Source organism: Chenopodium album, chromosome 4, assembly GCF_948465745.1.
Source record: "Chenopodium album chromosome 4, dcCheAlbu1.1, whole genome shotgun sequence".
In the NCBI taxonomy this organism is placed as follows: Eukaryota; Viridiplantae; Streptophyta; class Magnoliopsida; order Caryophyllales; family Amaranthaceae; genus Chenopodium; species Chenopodium album.
This window is the reverse complement of record NC_137837.1, coordinates 57,355,747-57,372,066: the sequence shown is the minus strand read 5'-3', so window position 1 is coordinate 57,372,066 and position 16,320 is coordinate 57,355,747. Positions and strand designations below refer to the sequence as shown.

Here is a 16,320-nt window from a genome sequence, read left to right as displayed (position 1 = left end):
CAAATTTTGTAATATCTTTTTACACTTATGGATGCAAATTTTTGATGGAAAATTCTACGTATCTTTAATCCCTCCCTAACAAATATTATAAAAGTTCGATTTTAATAAAGTACTCATCAAGACGAATAAAACTAAATCTTATATGACTGATTTCCCATAATTTTTAATAGTTAACCGATTATAAATGAGACTAACATTTTAAACAGAATGAGTATATTAAATAAATGCATAGGCAAAAGACTTATTTTGATCAATAAAAAACAAGATTTGTCATTTCTTTTTTTGAATTAAAAATTTATATTGTCACATAAGCAAATTAGTGAATAAGGTTTGGAATTTTAAATTCAAGCGTCACATAAAATAAATAAAACAACAAAAGATAACTTTAGTGTTAAAATTAAAATTATCTTATGATATTAGGAATTTTATCCATATATCTAATGAATGATCTTCATAAATATACAAAATTTTTAATTAAATAGAATGCTATACAAAATTTTATCCATATATCTAATGAATGCATCGCACGGGCTTACATCTAGTATATACTAAAAGGCACACCAGCAATGACGCGTGTCATCTCCCAGTGTGTCCTTAGTGTTTTTTTTTTTTTTTTTTTTTTTTGGAAAAAAAAAAATCAATTTCAAAAATAAATCTTTTTACATATATTTATAAGGTAATAATTACATACAAAATATAATTAAAGATTTGATGTATCTTTCCATAATAAATATATTGACAACTATGAACTTAAGCAAAAAATATGGAAAATAATATTTGTAACATCATTTGTTATGGACTATTTTTTTTTTAAAGATAGATATAAATTATGTACAACATATGTTTATTACAACAAGATTACATAATTTTTTTCTTCATTTTTTTTTTAATTATGTAATGGAAGCTACAAGCTTAAACAATGAAATGCGAATATAAAATCAACAAATAATACTTTTGTTATTTCCTTGAATAATTTATGATTAGAATTTCAATCAATTAGCACTCCATGAAAACTTCAATAATACTTGCTAAAGATGACACATGTCGCTGATTAGTAGTATGATTTTTTCTTGCCATTTTTGTTGTTTTTTAGGATTCAATTAATATGAATGTATGTAACATACGAAAGTATATAATGTTAATTTTAAATATAGTTATTGAAAATTACCGTGCATGGCACGAGACCTAACCTAGTAAACGTATAAAGAGAGAGTAGGTATATTACGGAGTAATCCGTATTACCTTACTTGATACTCCGTGTCTCCGTAAATGGTAAGAAGCTAACAACTTAGGCCCCGTTCTTTAGATTTACTCTGCTTTGTTGAAATATGCCCTTTTCTTAAAAATAATATTTAATATTAAATTATTATATTAATAATTAATATTTAATAATAATAATTAATATTTAATAATAATAATTAATATTTAATAATAATTATTATTATAATTATTATTGTATTATAATAATAATATTAAATATATTATTATTAAATATTTAATAATATTATTATTAAAAATTAACATTTAATAATAATAATAAATAAATAATATTTAATAATAATAATATTATTAAAAATTAATATTTAATGATAATAATAATAATAAATAATTAATATTTAATAATTATAATAATAATATTAATAATAATTAATATTTAATAATAGGAAATTTTGATTTTTACCACCTTCAAATAACGACTTTATTGAATTTACCACCTCCAAAAAAAAGATTTACTTTACCACCTCATAAAAAAATTTAACATCAGTTTTACCACCAATCACCTCCAACTAACGGATTCCGTCCAAAAATCCGTTAGTGGGGCCTACCTTGCACACGTGTCGCCATATTATTGGGTAAGTTTTAAAAAAAATAAAAAACAAAAAAAAAATCTAAAAACTCCCCATCAAGCAACCGGTGGTTGCTGCCACCGTCGGGACCCCCCACCGCCGGACCGGCTACGACCAGCCCCACCACCTAACCGTTACGACCAGCCCCCACCACCTAACCGCTACCAGCCACCGTCGGGACCCATAGCCACTGCACCGATTTCGACCTCAAAACCCTAGACACCACCTAACAGCTACGACCAACCCCACCACCTAACCACTACCGCCGCACCGCACACCACAGCCGCACCGATTTCGACCCCCTTTCCACCAATTTCCGACCTTAAAACCCTAGCCACCACCTAACAGCTACGACCAACCCCACCACCTAACCGCTACCCCCGCACCGCACACCACAGCCGCACCGATTTCTACCCCTTTCCACCAATTTCTGACCTCAAAACCCTAGCCACCACCTAACAGCTACGACCAACCCCACCACCATCCAAACCAAGATTAGAAACCACCGCCACCCACACGCGAAACCATCGCGACCCGAAACCACTACCACCCAGACGCGAAACCACCGCAATCCACCCCAGCCAACCTAACCCCAAAACCAACCTAACCCCAGACCAGAAGCCACGCCACCCAGACGCGAAACCATCGCGACCCGAAACCACCACCACCCATACGCGAAACCCACACAAAATTCCGACCAACCGAGGTAGTTGATTTCGTTGCTGGTTGGTTGACATGAAAGATCGGGGAAGATGAAGAAGAAACGTCAAAAATGTGGGCCCTACTAACGGATTCATGGACGGAATATGGTAGTTGGTGGTAAAATCAAATTTTTGGAAATTTTGGTGGTGGTAAAGTAAATCTTTTTTTTTTTTTGAGGTGGTAAATTCAATTAAGTGGTTATTTGAAGGTGGTAAAAATCAATACTTAATGATAATAATAATAATAAATAATTAATATTTAATAATTATAATAATATTAATAATAATTAATATTTAATAATAATAGTAATAATAATATTAATAATAAAAATAATGACAATAATATTAATAATAATACTTAATAATAATAATAATAATAATAATAATAATAATAATAATAATAATAATAATAATAATAATAATAATAATAATAATAATAATAATAATTGATTTTTGATAATAAAAATTAATATTTAAAGATAATAACTAATATTTTTGATAATAAAAATTAATATTTAAAGATAATAACTAATATTTTAATATAATACTAATTATTAATTTTTAATAATAATAATTGTTTTGGGTATTTTTGTCCCTCAGGAGAGTTACAGCTCGGAGACTGGTCTGGTAGCGTCTTTACCTGCAAAATAAACATATACCAAAGTTTGTTGTGAACCCCTTCACAAACCTTCCTTTAGCATCTCGAATGTCACCCTCACATCCAGCTAGTCTTCGGGGTCCTTTTGCAGCCCCATCAGTGTTTAGGGAATACCATCTAAGGGTAGGAGCTAGCCACCTTACATGAAATCCATTTTTTTTCTTAGAAGTCTGCTCTTGGGTCAGTAATTGAGGTTTCGTCTTAGTGAAGATCTCCCAAATTTCCTCTGATTGGCTTTTAAGAAAAACCCTTATATCATGTGGAATCTCATCACTTCGACCAAAGACATGGTTGTTCCTCCACCTCCAAATCCACCATAGGGTGGTAACAAGATAAGTAGGCCAATTTTCAGAAAAATTAGGGCCCTTAGCATCTAAATCCCTTGCAATCCAATCAGATAGATTACCAATAAAGAAGAAATCGGAATTTGCCATACCTCCTACACTTTTCCAAATTTCTCGAGCAAATTGGCAGTCCCTAAGCAGATGCAGCAAGGTTTCATCAACTGGTGGGGTGCATCTCTGGCAGCATGGGTCGCTAGTAAGATTTCTCTTGAGTGTATTTGTGTTACAGAGAGATGATCATGAAGTGCTGACCATAAAAAAGTGCGCACTCTTTGTTGAGCTGGGACTAACCACACAAGTTCCCATTTGGTATCTCTTGGGATCACATCATCATCACACATAAGTTCTATTGCACTTTTGATAGAAAATTTACCACTCGTAGAACCCCTCCAAAATCTAACATCTTCAGCATCAAGACTATCAACAAGCGAATAGGCTGCTATTTGCTTTAATTGTTATGCTAATAGGAGATGAGCAAAAAGATCCCACCTCCAGCCATTGAGAGGATCCCACATTTCTTCTACTACTGCCCCTTCAATCTCAGTGGGAATTAAGGCAGTGAGAAAGTCTCGAAGAGGTTTTCCGGAAGTCCAATTATGCTCCCAAAACAGAGTTCTTCGACCATTTCCAATAACAACTTGCGAACCCCAGCCTTATGATCCAAGCAGCGTTGTCAATGATATACCTCGCCAAACATTAGACATATTAGAGGTGGGAAGTAACATGTCTATGTCACAACAACCCTTACAATACTTATGACGAAGAACACGAGACCAAAGTGCTTAAGGTTCCTTCAAAACACGCCAACCAAGCTTTGTGAGGAAAGCGGAATTAGCCTGCCTAGCTGAACGGAGACCGAGTCCACCCTTATCCTTAGGTAACTGCAATGTAACACCCTAATAATTATCTCTTAAAAACCTGTGAAAAACCTGAACAATTCCAAGAGAAATACCGGCGTGCTACCGCCACGTGTTCAAACGTTAAGGCTTTTTCATAAAATAGCAGCGGAAAGACTAAAATAAATATATGTAAGTTTCAAAACCAATAACCAAAACCAAATTAAATCTTACAACTTCGAACCCTTAAGGCCCTTATTCAAAACTGAAACCAATAGAAATAGTGTGAAAGCAAAATTGAGTTTAAATAACATTAAATGTAAATAGTAAATAAAATAAGAAAAGCAACCAACTCTTCACTCAAGATCCCACCATCTAGAAATAGATGTTGCATGTGTAAAAACCTGTGGATAATCTGCTCCCCAATATTACAAGTGTAAAAATTGGATCGTCATAGGGTCAATGAAAGGCGAAGGTCATGACCAAAGAAAGACACACACAAAAGCACGCAATCAGCAAAGCTGAGTACATACAAGCTGCGAAATAAATTAAGAAAATACCTAACATGCTACTAATATTCAAGCATAAGCATCATTAAATACATACTTAACACATGACTCAATTATCAAATTTATTAAGACCTTACTAGTTGGTATTAACTAACTCATTTATTTATTTCATTGGATTTAGCAATAGACAAGGTTGTCCAACCCATGTCCCATTTGGAACATCAATAAAAGAAAGACACCATGCCTCCATTTGGAAACATCAATAAACATCCAACGACCACGGGGGCGACTCCGTGACCATAGTTAGTATGAGATCTCACTTAACTCCTAGTTTTAAAAAAATATTTGAAATAGGAGACTCGTAGATCAGACGGCCTCGATAAAAGTACACGGCTAATACCCCATGTACCCCAACCCCTGATTGTCATTACTCCAGACGTGCACCAATCCAGAGTTTTATTGCTCATCCATCTTGCACTTTACGTATTTGACAAGTTTAGACTTGGTGATGACTCATATGCATTACAATACAAACATTCCGAACACAATTCAATCAAACAAGGCAAATTCCCAATTTAAATTCTTGATTTATTAGTGACAAACAACATTTATTATTTATTCCCTTACTACCTCGGTGTATAAACACCTTGAGTGCATAAGGCACCCCAAAACTTTAACCTCGTCTTATAAGACTTGAATTTTTCCTTTACTCATCCTGTTTGCATAATCATGAATGAGTAATAAATTAATCTTTACACCAATCACATACCTTTGCCTTTAAGCGCACCTTGCATAATTAGAGCACAAATAATACTTGCAATATAAAATAGTGCACATCATTTGAAATTCACAATGTATAACCAAACAATTTAACCCAGTCAATCCTATACATGATACTAAGTTCTCGATCCGTCCTTAAACATGCACATACAAGTAAGGTTTCGTAACTTGTACGTACCTTGTGTAAACAATCCGGTTGGCCACTTTAAAACTAGAAGTCACCTTCTACAAAGTCCTCTCCTAAACCAAACTGTGAGAAATAAATCAATACTCAAGCAAATAAATTTACAGCAATGCTAAACTACTTTAAAACCTCTTAAATCATCAAAATAAAGCCTTTAAATTGTCCCCAATAGTCAAAGTTAATAATATAACATCCCAACTATAAGTTTATATGTTAAAATTATGAAAATATAGCGTTTAATATCAAATTACAGCAACTTTAAAGTAAGTAAATAAATCTGAAAATTTGGTTTAAATATATTAAATAACCCCATAAGCATAATTACTTGAAATAATCATTATATAGCAAGTTAGTGTGTTAAAAACCCAAAAATAAATCAATTCAATGTAATTAGAGGCTTCAAAATAAAAAAGTATGAAATCAGAAAATTATTTTTAAGGTTAGAATTTAAAGTTCAAAGCTTTTTCAATCATAAAGTACCCACAATAATTATTTTGTAGGCTTAGAAGCATAAAAACATGAAATTAACATAATTTGCTCATAAAAATCGAAACTTTAATAATCTGAAAATTTATATATGATCAAAATAATTATACTTTAACAAAATTTAAACATAGTATAATTAGATAACTTGATTAGCACGTTTTCAAGCCCTAAAACATGAAAAATCAATGTTTAAACCCTAAATTATACAACATATGTAATATGAAATTTTATATAATAATTCAAACATGCTAAAACTCATAAATTTATAATCTTTTATAAATTAAACATACTATTAAAGCCTAATAACAATAATTTAGAATTGAAATCAAATAAAAATTGAAGCTTTAAATCAAAATAACAAAATAAAAGAAGTGAGAAAAAGGGAGGAAGAAGGGCGGCTACTACAAAGGGGGCTGCTGCTGGTGGCCGGAGGTGTAGCGGTGGTGCGTCGGTAGGGGCAGCGGTGGTGCAGCGGCGGTGCTGGGGCGTCGGTGGCCTTGAGGGTTTTTTTTTTCTTGTTTTCACGTAAAAGAGAGGAGAAAGAGAGGTGAGGGTTTTTTTTTCTTTGTGTTTCACGTGAAAGAGAGGAAGAGAGGTGAGGGTTTTTGTATTTTTATTTGGGCTTTAGTTTTCTAATTTTATTAGGAGTAGGAATTGTATGGTTTGGGCTTGAGTAGAATTTAAGCATTGGACTACTAACTTAAAAAAAACTTATGATTTAAATTAAAACTTAATAGTCAATCTTATTACTTTTACATCAAAATAATTCATACTATAAAATTAAAATTAAAATATTGTAAAAATAATAAATAATTATATTAGAAAATTATGGGGGATTACAATCTACCCCTCTTAAAAGAAGTTTCGCCCTTGAAACTTAACCCAAAATTCATAATTTCTCCTAAAACTGTTCAAACTTTTATGTTTTGTATTGCTATAAATTGCTTGCTCCTTAACAAGTATACTCAACAAACTGAACTTTGTACTCAATGAACTCATATTTGGGTAGAGTTTACATACTTTTATTGTATGTAAATGCAATAATAGTGCATAATGATTACCAAAAACATGAAAATTCAAGCAATAAATGGTATAGTTGAGGTAAAAGCACGAAATTACATCGCATTCTACCCCCTCAAAAGAAAAGAGTTACGCCCTCGTAACTCACCTCGTCAAACAACTCGGGATACTTGTTTCTCATCTCTTCCTTGGCCTCCCAAGTAGCCTCTTCGTACTCCTGGCTTGACCAAAGGATTTTCACTATCTTCACATCTTTGGTTCTAGTACTATACACCTTGTGATCTAGTATCTTGACCGGTCTTTCTTCATAAGTTAGAGACTCATCTAGTTGAATAGTCTCCGGTTGCAAAACATGGGTTTCAGAAGGCACATACTTCTTCAATTGGGAAATGTGGAACACATCATGCATTTTCTCGAACTCCATTGGCAAAGCCAATTTGTAAGCCACTTTCCCCACACGCTGGAGAATTTCGTATGGACCCACATATTTTGCACTAAGCTTCCCTTTCTTCCCGAATTGCATCACACCTTTTGTTGGAGAAAACTTTAGAAAGACCTTGTCCCCAACACTATACTCATCATCCCTCCTCTTCAAGTCGGCATAACTTTTCTGTCTATCTTGTGCTGCCTTAATACGCGACTGGATTAGTCTCACATTGCTCACCATATCCTCAATGAACTCTGTTCCCAAGGTTACTCGCTCACTGTAGTCATTCCAGCAAACTGGGCTTCTGCACTTCTTTCCATACAATGCTTCAAATGGTGCCATCTTGATGCTTGCATAGTAATTGTTATTGTAGGAGAATTCGATCAAAGGTAGGTGATCCTCCCAATTCCCTTGGAAATCTAAAGCACAAGCTCGTACAATATCTTCCATGGTTTGGTTTGTTCTCTCAGTCTGACCATCTGTTGCAGGATGAAAGGCAGTACTCATCTTCAATGCTGTTCCAAGGTTCTCTTGCACTTTTTGCCAAAACTTTGATAGAAACCTCGAGTCTCTATCTGACACTATATCCTTGGGAACTCCGTGCAACCGAACTACATTCTTCACATAAACACTTGCTAGCTGCTTCTTTTTCCAGGTCTATTTGATAGGAATGAACATCGCTGACTTAGTAAGTCTGTCTACAATCACCCAATCGTGTCATTCCCAGTATGAGTCTTTGGTAAGCCTGTCACGAAGTCCATGGATATGGAATCCCACTTCCAACATGGTATTTCTAATGGTTGCACCTTTCCCATGGGTATTTTGTGGTCTATTTTCACCTTCTGGTACGTCAGACACTTTGATACAAATTAGCAACCTCTCTCTTCATATTTGGCCACCAATAGAACTCTTTCAGATCCTTATACAACTTATCTCCCCCAGGGTGAACTGAATATGGTGTATTATGGCACTCCTCCATGATTTTTCTTTTTATCTCTTCGCACTTCTGTGGTATGCACCATCTCTCCTTGTATCTCAGACTCCCATCTTCATGAATATTGAATTCAGTCTCTGCCCCACTAGTCACTCGATCTCTGATTTTCTGCAATGACTCATCTTCCGACTGCTTCACTATAATCTCCTCAAATATGAATTGTTGGATTGTCAGGGCACTCAGCAACCCCTCTAACTCTCCTTGATTAACAACCTCAAGGTTTAATCTTCTCATATCCTCACACAAATCATTGGCCACAATTAAAGCATTGACATCATGGCTTGACCTTCTGCTAAGGGCATCTGCAACAACATTCGCCTTTCCCTCATGATACTGGATGTGGACATGGTAGTCTGTGAGAAACTCTAACCATCGACGTTGCCGCATATTCAAGTGATCTTGGGAGAAGATGTACTTTAGACTCTTATGGTCCGTGAAGATCTTACAAGAAACACCATAAAGGTAGTGCCTCTAAATCTTTAAAGCGAACACAACAGCTGCAAGCTCCAAGTCCTGGGTAGGGTAGTTGACTTCACGTTTCTTCAGTTGTCTTGATGCACACGCGATCACCTTTCCATTCGGTTGTTGGACACATCCTAGACCATGCTTCGAGGCATCACTATACACTTCAAATCCTTCTCTCCCATCAGGTAATACCAGCACTGATGCAGTGGTCAACCGCTCTTTGAGGGTTTGAAAAGCCGATTCACAACTCTCGTTCCACTCAAACTTGCTCTGCTTCTTCATAAGAGTAGTCATGGGTCTGGCTATCCTCGAAAAATCCTTAACAAACCTTCTATAATATCCAGCTAACCCCAAGAAATTATGAACATCAGTCACATTCTTAGGTGTAGGCCACTCACTCACCGCCTTGATCTTCGCACGATCCACGGATACACCCTCCTTCGAAATGTTATGCCCCAAAAATGCAACTTTCTCCAACCAGAACTCACACTTAGAAAACTTAGCATACATCTTATTCTTCCTAAGAGTTTCAAGGGTAGTTCTCAAGTGCTCAGCATGTTCTTCCTCATTCTTCGAATACACCAAAATATCATCAATGAACACGACTACAAACTTGTCCAAGTACTCATGAAATACTCGGTTCATCAAGTCCATGAATATGGCTGGTGCATTGGTTAACCCAAAAGGCATGACCGTAAACTCGTAATGTCCATACCGAGTTCTAAAGGCTGTTTTTGGAATGTCTTTATCTGCAACCTTCAACTGATGGTACCCCGACCTCAAATCAATCTTCGAAAACACACTTGCCCCCTTTAGCTAGTCAAACAAGTCATCTATCCTAGGTAGAGGGTACTTATTCTTGACAGTCACATTATTTTACTCTCTGTAATCAATACATAGCCTCAAACTTCCATCTTTCTTTTTCACAAATAACACAGGTGCTCCCCAAGGTGATGCATTGGGCCTAATGAACCCCTTGTCTAACAACTCTTGCAATTGAGCCTTTAGTTCACTCATCTCAGCTGGTGTCATTCTATAAGGTGCTTTTGAGTTAGGTGCAGCTCTTGGAACTAAGTCAATGGTAAACTCAACTTCCCTCTTAGGTGGCATTCCCGAAATCTCTTTTGGAAAGACATCTAAAAACTCATTCACAATGGGTACATCCTCCATCCGTCTACTCTCACTTATACTCAAATCTTGAACACAAAAAAAGTACAATAGACATCCCTTATTCACTAGCTTATTCACCTTCATAGTAGAAATGATCCCAAAACCCTTAGGCTTCCCTAATAGTCTATAGGACACTGTCTTACCCAAAGGATCACTCAGTTGCACCCTCTGCATCTCATAGTCTATCTTGGCCTTGTATAGACTCAGCCAATCCATCCCCAGAATTACATCTAAGTCCTCTAGGTTAAACTCAATAAGATATGATGGAAAAATAGCTTCTCCTATTTTCAAAGGCAAGCCTTTTAATATTTTATTACAATGAACAAGTTTCCCCGTAGGCAGACTGACTGACACATCAACATGACTCGATTCAGTTAAGTTTAACTTGCGCACAACAGAAGTAGAAATGAAAGAATAAGCTACTTCAGAGTCAAATAGAGTGTTGACAGAGACAATAGGATAGAAAAAGTACCAGTAACTACATCCGAGGACCTCTCAGCTTCTCCCTTGCTCATCATAGACAAGCGGCCGGGAGTGTTGTTTCTTGCCTGGTAATTATTGTTGTTGTTGCTTGAGTTGTTGTTGCCTGAGTTGTTGTTGTTGTCATTGCCAGACCTTTTGTTGTTGGTGCTACCATTCCCAAACTTCCCATTCTGACCATTTCCCCTATTTCCCTGGTTGTTGAAGTTGTTAGGCCTCTGCTGGGTGTTCCCACCATTTCCCTGTTGTTTGTGCTTGGTGTAACACTCATACTTCCTGTGCCCCCTTTTTTTGCAGAACCGGCATGTCACCTAATTCCCATCACAGTCTCTCCCAGGGTGATTCCTCCTACACCTCTTACAGTGGTAGGTTCTCTCTCCATTGTTAGCATTGGAAGAACTGCTAACATTTTGGTTACCCCTATCAAATGATGAGTTCCCATTCCTAGGCCTCTTAAAGTTACTCTGGTTCTCAGATTTCCCAAAGTCCTTCCTTTTCTCTCCAGCCTTAGCACTCGCACTAGCACTCCTAGTATTCAGATGGTACAGATGTGCAGCTCTCTCATAAACCTTGTCAAGGGTTTTAAAAACTTTTCCGGCTAGGCCCTATTGTAACTCGTCAGTCAATCCATGCTCAAACCTCTGAGCCTTCAGTTCTTCAGTTGGTACTACCTCATGAGCAAACCTAGAAAGGGTCATAAACTTATTATAATACTCAGAGATCGACATATCTCCCATTTCCAGGCTTATAAACTCATGAGCCTTCTGTTTCTTCAGGAACGGAGGGTAAAACCTGTCCCTCAAGGAGGTCTTAAACACTTCCCACCCAAAGTTAGGTTTGGCCCTAACGGTCACAGCATTGTCTCTCCACCAGATATCAGCTTCGTCCTTAAGGTACATAGCGGCCTGGTCCACTTTCATACCCTCAGGACAGTTAAGTGCCACGAACAGCTTGTCAAACTCTCGAATCCAGTTTTCTAGGAAAGTAGGGTCAGCACCTCCCCTAAAAACTGGTGGCCTAACCTGGGATAGCTTCTTAAACATCTCAGCTTGGGGTCGACTTGGTCTCCCCGATTTTGGTTCAGATTTTCAGCCAACAAATGAATAACATCAGCTAAGGCAGCGTTCTCAGCCATTCTAGCTCTACGCCTAAAATAAAATAAATATGCACTCCACTTTAAATGAAACCCAAATACTATTCGCACATATTCATTGAATCACAATATTACATTTGTCACATAAATTGGTTCAAAAGGGTACCTTGAGATTGCACCCCCTTGTCCCAAGCAAAACCACACAATAAAAACACGATTCTTACGCAGGATCAAAGAAGTTAAGAAAATAATTTCCCCATCTCGCGACACTCTTATTAAATTTAATCATAGGTAAAGAAATTCTCCCAAAAAAAAAAATATATGATCACAAAAATTAAACTTGCTCTTGCTCACAAATAAAAGTAAAATGAAGCTCTTGAAATAAAATATCAACTTCTTATTATAACTTATATAAAGGTATCAATCCCAAATAGTAACTCTGTAGCACTAGCTACTTATAAAAATTAATCATCCAAATCATACTATAATGAGGTTCTAATAACCATTATCAATGGTAAATGCCTTATTCATGCTAACTCCACCCTAACAAAAATAACCTCAAGGTATCACATTGTTGTTCTGATCTTTCTTCTCATAATAATTATTAACATAAAAATCAAGATCATTTTCATCTTCTAATTCTTCAATAATTATTGCCTTATAGAGCGGATTCGGATTCCTAGTAGCTCTCTTCCCAGCATTTGGATCTTCAGGTGGTGGTTGTAGCCATTCAAGCTCATCCTCATCTGGAAATTCAATAAGAGTATACTCCTGGAACATTCTTTGGTAGGTTTTAATCTTATGCTTTTTATTCTTTGCTGTCTTAAACTCATGTATGTACTAGTAGTCTTCCTTATTAGGATTAGTTGGCGTCATAGGCCTTGTTTGGCAAGTGGCTGTTGGTGGTTGGCTGTTGGCTGGTTCACTTGGCTTGTTTGACTAGCTGGTGTGTTTGGCTGTTTATAATGGCTTTTGAAATTGGTTGTTAAAGCTGACTGTTTATAAAAGTGTTTAGTAAATTAATTGTTAGTAGTTGGCTGTTTATTAGATAATTTGTGGGCCAACAAGCCAAAAGCCAACAAAAAAGCTACTCAAAGTAGCTTTTTCATTTTGGCTTAAAAGCCAGCTTTTTCACTGGCTAAAAAGCCAATTACCAAACACATTTTTTTACTGTTTGACCTCATAAAAAAGCTAAAAGCCAAAAGCTAACCAAAAAGCCACCAAAAAGCCATTTACCAAACATGACCATAGTCTTTTCAAACCTTTCCAGAGTATCTTCACTTCGAGTATCATTCTCATCCTCAGATACAACAATGGGGTTGTTCCTAATATCATTATTCATGCTTTCAGACGTGATTACTGAGTCGCTCATCTCTTTTCTACGTTAACCCAACGCAACGAACATTCAAAAAGCATAACACAAGCACATCACAAAATGAATCAATTAGAACATAAGTACAACATGTTAAATAAATAAGAAAATAACACTTCATGTGATAATTAAATGCAAAGATATGTATGAAATATGCATGCATTCCCCTCTTAAGTCTACCCAAAGCTCACCAAGTAGACAAAATAAACTTCAAAATTGTTTTAAATAAAATGGTTTAAAACATACTTAGTTTCAAAAAAAAAAAAAATTGTGTTTAAAATTAAAAATTTCAACATTGAATAGGCGCCTAAGTCATACTAAGCTAATTGGCTTTAGTAGTAATTAAAGTTAACCTAAGCTCCCAGATACCACTTTGTAACACCCCAATAATTCTCTCTTAAAAACATGTGAAAAACCTGAACAATTCCAAGAGAAATACCGGCGTGCTACCGCCACGTGTTCAAACGTTAAGGCTTTTTCAAAAAATAGCAGCGGAAATACTAGAATAAATATATATAAGTTTCAAAACCAATAACCAAAACCAAATTAAATCTTACAAATTGGAACCCTTAAGGCCCTTATTCAAAACTGAAACCAATATAAATAGTGTGAAAGCAAAATTGAGTTTAAATAACTTTAAATGTAAATAGTAAATAAAATAAGAAAAGCAACCAACTCTTCACTCAAGATCCCACCATCTAGAAATAGATGCTGCATGTGTAAGAACCAGTGGATAATCTGCTCCCCAATATTACAAGTGTAAAAATTGGACCGTCATAGGGTCAATGAAAGGCGAAGGCCATGACCAAAGAAAGACACACACAATAGCACGCAATAAAAAAAACTGAGTACATACAAGCTACGAAATAAATTAAGAAAATACCTAACATGCTACTAATAATCAAGCATAAGCATCATTAAATACAGACTCAACACATGACTCAATTATTAAATTTATTAAGACCTCACTAGTTGATATTAACTAACTCATTTATTTATTTCATTGGATTTAGCAATAGACAAGGTTGTCCAACCCATGTCCCATTTGGAACATCAATAAAAGAAAAACCCCATGCCTCCATTTGGAAACATCAATAAACATCCAACGACCACGGGCGCGACTCCGTGACCGTAGTTAGTATGAGATCTCATCTAACTCCTAGTTTTTAAAAAAATATTTGAAATAGGAGACTCGTAGATCAGACGACCTTGATAAAAGTACACGGCTAATACTCCATGTACCCCAACCCCTGATTGTCATTACTCCAGACGTGCACCAATCCAGAGTTTTATTGCTCATCCATCTTGCATTTTACGTGTTTTACAAGTTTAGACTTGGTGATGACTCATATGCATTACAATACAAACATTCCGAACACAATTCAATCAAACAAGGAAAATTCTCAATTTAAATTCTTGATTTATTAGTGACAAACAACATTTATTATTTATTCCTTTACTACCTCGGTGTATAAACACCTTGAGTGCATAAGGCACCCCAAAACTTTAACCTTGTCTTATAAGACTTGAATTCTTCCTTTACTCATCCTGTTTGCATAATCATGAATGAGTAATAAATTAATCTTTACACCAATCACATACCTTTGCCTCTAAACGCACCTTGCATAATTAGAGCACAAATAATACTTGCAATATAAAATAGTGCACATCATTTGAAATTCACAATGTATAACCAAACAATTTAACCCAGTCAATCCTATACATGATACTAAGTTCTCGATCCGTCCTTAAACATGCACCTACAAGCAAGGTTTTGTAACTTGTACGTACCTTGTGTAAACAATCCGGTTGGTCACTTTAAAACTAGAAGTCGCCTTCTACAAAGTCCTCTCCTAAACCAAATAATGAGAAATAAATCAATACTCAAACAAATAAATTTACAGCAATACTAAACTACTTTAAAACCTCTTAAATCATCAAAATAAAGCCTTTAAATTGTCCCCAATAGTCAAAGTTAATAATATAACATCCCAACTATAAGTTTATATGTTAAAATTATGAAAATATAGTGTTTAATATCAAATTACAGCAACTTTAAAGTAAGTAAATAAATCTGAAAATTTGGTTTAAATATATTAAATAACCCCATAAGCATAATTACTTGAAATAATCATTATATAGCATGTTAGTGTGTTAAAAAACCCAAAAATATATCAATTCAATGTAAGTAGAGGCTTCAAAATAAAAAGTATGACATTTGAAAATTATTTTTTGAGGTTAGAATTTAAAGTTCAAAGCTTTTTCAATCATAAAATACCCACAATAATTATTTTGTAGGCTTAGAAGCATAAAAACATGAAATTAACATAACTTGCTCATAAAAATCGAAACTTTAATAATCTGAAAATTTATATATGATCAAAACAATTATAGTTTAACAAAATTTAAACATAGTATAATTAGATAACTTGATTAGCACGTTTTCAAGCCCTAAAACATGAAAAATCAATGTTTAAACCCTAAATTATACAACATATATAGTCTGAAATTTTATATAATAATTTAAACATGCTAAAACTCATAAATTTATAATCTTTTATAAATTAAACATACTATCAAAGCCTAATAACAATAATTTAGAATTGAAATCAAATAAAAATTGAAGCTTTAAATCAAAATAACAAAATAAAAGAAGTGAGAAAAAGGGAGGAAGAAGGGCGGCTACTACAAAGGGGGCTGCTGGTGGTGGTCGGAGGTGCGGCGGTGGTGCGTCGGTGGGGGCAGCGGTGGTGCAGGGGCGTCGGTGGCCTTGAGGGTTTTTTTTCTTGGTTTCACGTAAAAGAGAGGAGAAAGAGAGGTGAGGGTTTTTTTTTCTTTGTGTTTCACGTGAAAGAGAGGAAGAGATGTGAGGGTTTTTGTATTTTTATTTGGGCTTTAGTTTCCTAATTTTATTAGGAGTAGGAATTGTATGGTTTGGGCTTGAGTAGAATTTA

The 16,320-nt window shown here is 35.2% G+C and overlaps 2 protein-coding genes across 2 annotated transcripts; both read right to left on the bottom strand.

The window, feature by feature from the left end:
- Positions 1 to 8,509: 8,509 nt before the first annotated feature.
- LOC145627955 (uncharacterized) lies at positions 8,510 to 9,173 on the bottom strand. Its single transcript, XM_081680295.1, has 2 exons — positions 8,797 to 9,173; positions 8,510 to 8,675 (listed from the first exon to the last, which is right to left on the bottom strand). Exons 1-2 carry the CDS (start codon positions 9,171 to 9,173, stop codon positions 8,510 to 8,512), a joined length of 543 nt encoding a protein of 180 aa, XP_081536421.1.
- Positions 9,174 to 9,257: 84 nt separating this feature from the next.
- Positions 9,258 to 11,944, bottom strand: LOC145627954 (uncharacterized). Its single transcript, XM_081680294.1, has 4 exons — positions 11,541 to 11,944; positions 11,263 to 11,429; positions 10,225 to 10,840; positions 9,258 to 9,771 (listed from the first exon to the last, which is right to left on the bottom strand). The coding sequence occupies exons 1-4, from the start codon at positions 11,942 to 11,944 to the stop codon at positions 9,258 to 9,260; spliced, it is 1,701 nt and encodes a 566-aa protein (XP_081536420.1).
- Between the last annotated feature and the right edge of the window lie 4,376 nt (positions 11,945 to 16,320).